The sequence below is a fragment of the Cryptotermes secundus genome, unplaced genomic scaffold, assembly GCF_002891405.2.
Source record: "Cryptotermes secundus unplaced genomic scaffold, Csec_1.0 scaffold526, whole genome shotgun sequence".
Classification (NCBI taxonomy): domain Eukaryota; kingdom Metazoa; phylum Arthropoda; class Insecta; order Blattodea; family Kalotermitidae; genus Cryptotermes; species Cryptotermes secundus.
Window position 1 is genome coordinate 170,203 of NW_019721013.1, and position 2,494 is coordinate 172,696.

A 2,494-nucleotide genomic window follows, 5' to 3' on the forward strand; every position below is an offset into this window, starting at 1 on the left:
GATGCTGGATGACCTGGGGACAGAAGAGGATACTGTCATTTGAAGGAGAAAGCTCTACATCGCATTAAGTGGAGGAATTGTTTTGGAAGAGACTGTGGACCTGTCGTCTTGACAGATTACTGATGATGATGATGATGATATACGCAATATAAAGATTAAATTCGTACCTCACAGGAAACATATCACGTCTTCGCTACAAAGCCCAACCGGTTAATGCTGTTTAGGGAAACAATCGCTGTTTATTGTGAGAACCATAGGGAACACATAAATACACTGTGTGGGCAGAATGCAGAGTTCAGTCCGTACCTCACAGGAAACACATTACGTCTCCGCTACAAAGCCCAACCGGTTAATGCTGTTTACCGAAATAATCTCCTTTTATTGTGAGAATCATACGGAACACTTTGTGGGCAGGAATGCAGAGCTTTTTTTTTAGAGCATGTAGTCACATACTTACGAACAAGCTTTGAAGGGGTAATATACATGAATTTTCACGAATGGCAGAGGTACAGCTCTTAATCACATGACGCTCTTGCAAGCCACACAAAACTGTTGCGCCACAGGGGGACTCGTGAAATTCTCTTTCCAGTAATAATTGGATTGCGTACTTAATTAAATTTCGGAGCAACTGGTATTAATTCGGAAATATCAACTTTCACGGAGATGTGACGTCGTGTAGTCTGGCAGAAGTCTACTGGTGAATGCAATGCCTCCATCTTCAGGGTCGACGAATAAGGCAAGGAAGGAACCACCAAATAAACGAGCAGTAAACATGGGGCTTTGATGTAAGCTTGCCTACGTTTCCGAGGAACGGAGTGTGTCCATCTTCAGTTTGGCCGAGTAATTCCAGCTAGAAGCTCGCTGTTTGCCTGTTTGGGCTACTTGCAATACATTCTTCCGAAACTTCGGTAAACTTCTACCAGACTATACTGCGTCACGTCCTAGAAGCTAGTAGCTGTTTACCTGCGTTTCGGGCCCCTTACACACATTGGGTTGGAGGTGACATTCAGCTCATGCGCGGAGCGTGTGGAACAAACAAATTATGTACTAGAGGAACGTAGCACGTAGCATTATCGCGACATTAATTTGCAGCGTCTGCTCATTACGTCACCACACGAGGATATAACAATATTCACGGATGACAAAATACAAAATGTGTTAAATGAACTGTAAACAATAGCGTGGAACACAAACACAAAGCCGACGACACCTCTGAGACACTGTAAACACGTGTGTACGGTTAAACTCCCAAATTTAAACACTTCTTATTCTAAATCATTCTCGTTACCTTCGCTCGTTTTCTGGTACTCGAACAGCAATGGATGTTACCCATGGTCGGCGCTGTTGCCAAATCAGAACGTTGCGCACGCGCTCAAGTGACGAAATTGAGTTGCTTCAATCCTGTGTTTTGCTCTAAGCCATCTTATTTGCAAAGCCCGGTCTGGCCACCCGCTCACACTGCATGCAGACCGCTCACTACGTCGCCCGGAGGAGCCAGCCCCAGCGTTTCGTTGTGTAATGTGTGCTGCTGAAGTTAGGCGCATTACGTCATTTCGTGGCTGTTAATTATTTGTCTCCATCTCGTCACCGTGCATCAGTGGAAGTTCTCGCGGAACTCTGTATCGGTTCGTTTTGAAGTTGCGAGTACGCGCTACGGGATCCGTGAAGCGTGAAGCGTGACCCCTGACCTTGTCTCAAAGGTAACGAGTTAGTTGTCGCCTCTTCTAAATACTACGATTAATCAGCTGTGTGTCGCCGTGTGGTGGCGGGTTCGAGTACCCAAAGAGTCGCAGAAGGCGACGAAAAGTGAACCCAGTGCCTGGGGGTATAAATGGGCCACCCTGTCACTGGGAGACTAAATACAGGGACCTGGCCTTACAGGTTGGGTGTTAGACAAAGGGCTGACCACCTTGCTCTGTAAAAAAATACTGTTGCGAAATCCAAAGATGTGAAAACAGGATCAAATCTGGTAGAATCTTTTAAATAAGGATATGGCTCTTTTTCTGCTGCTAAAGAAGAATAGCTGCATGAACAGCAGATCTCTTTTAAGCCTCTGAAGCCTAAGAGAGACAGCTGGAGTTGTCAGTACAGCTGCCATGAGCCATCAATACTGGGTCCAACACGAATAGCTTCCCATGGTTGTATAAGTCTGAAATTAGTATGAATAATATTGTAACGTGGATGACCAGAGCGTTGCTAAGCAACGGCTCGGTAAAAAACCTCAATAGAAAGAATGTTTTCTATAAGGTCGGCGCTGCGACCGTTGCTATGCAATGTAAATTCTTTAGGTAAACTTTTAGAGAAAATCATTCTAAAAAGACTAAACTTCGAACTTAGGAAGCTGCAAGCTATCAGAAATGACCAGTACGGTTTTAAAAGAGGTCACTCCACAACACATGCGTTGTTAAGGAATGTGGAGCGCATTACGCACGGTTTCAACAATAACAAAGCTACAGTAACCTTATTCCTGGATATTGAACGAGCATTCGACAAG

General features: G+C 44.7%; 1 protein-coding gene across 2 annotated transcripts in view; it reads right to left on the reverse strand.

The window, feature by feature from the left end:
- LOC111875239 (sterile alpha and TIR motif-containing protein 1) overlaps positions 1–2,494 on the reverse strand; it is a 194,245-nt gene that overhangs the window by 149,262 nt on the left and 42,489 nt on the right. Inside the window, exon 1 of one of the 2 annotated variants that reach the window (XM_023871301.1) lies at positions 1,289–1,417. The exons of the other annotated variant lie outside the window; for it this stretch is intronic. Coding sequence (XP_023727069.1) covers positions 1,289–1,333 — 45 coding nt within the window. The 5' untranslated portion in view covers positions 1,334–1,417. Of the gene's footprint in view, positions 1–1,288; positions 1,418–2,494 lie in introns of those variants that run through there. 2 annotated transcript variants of the gene reach the window in all.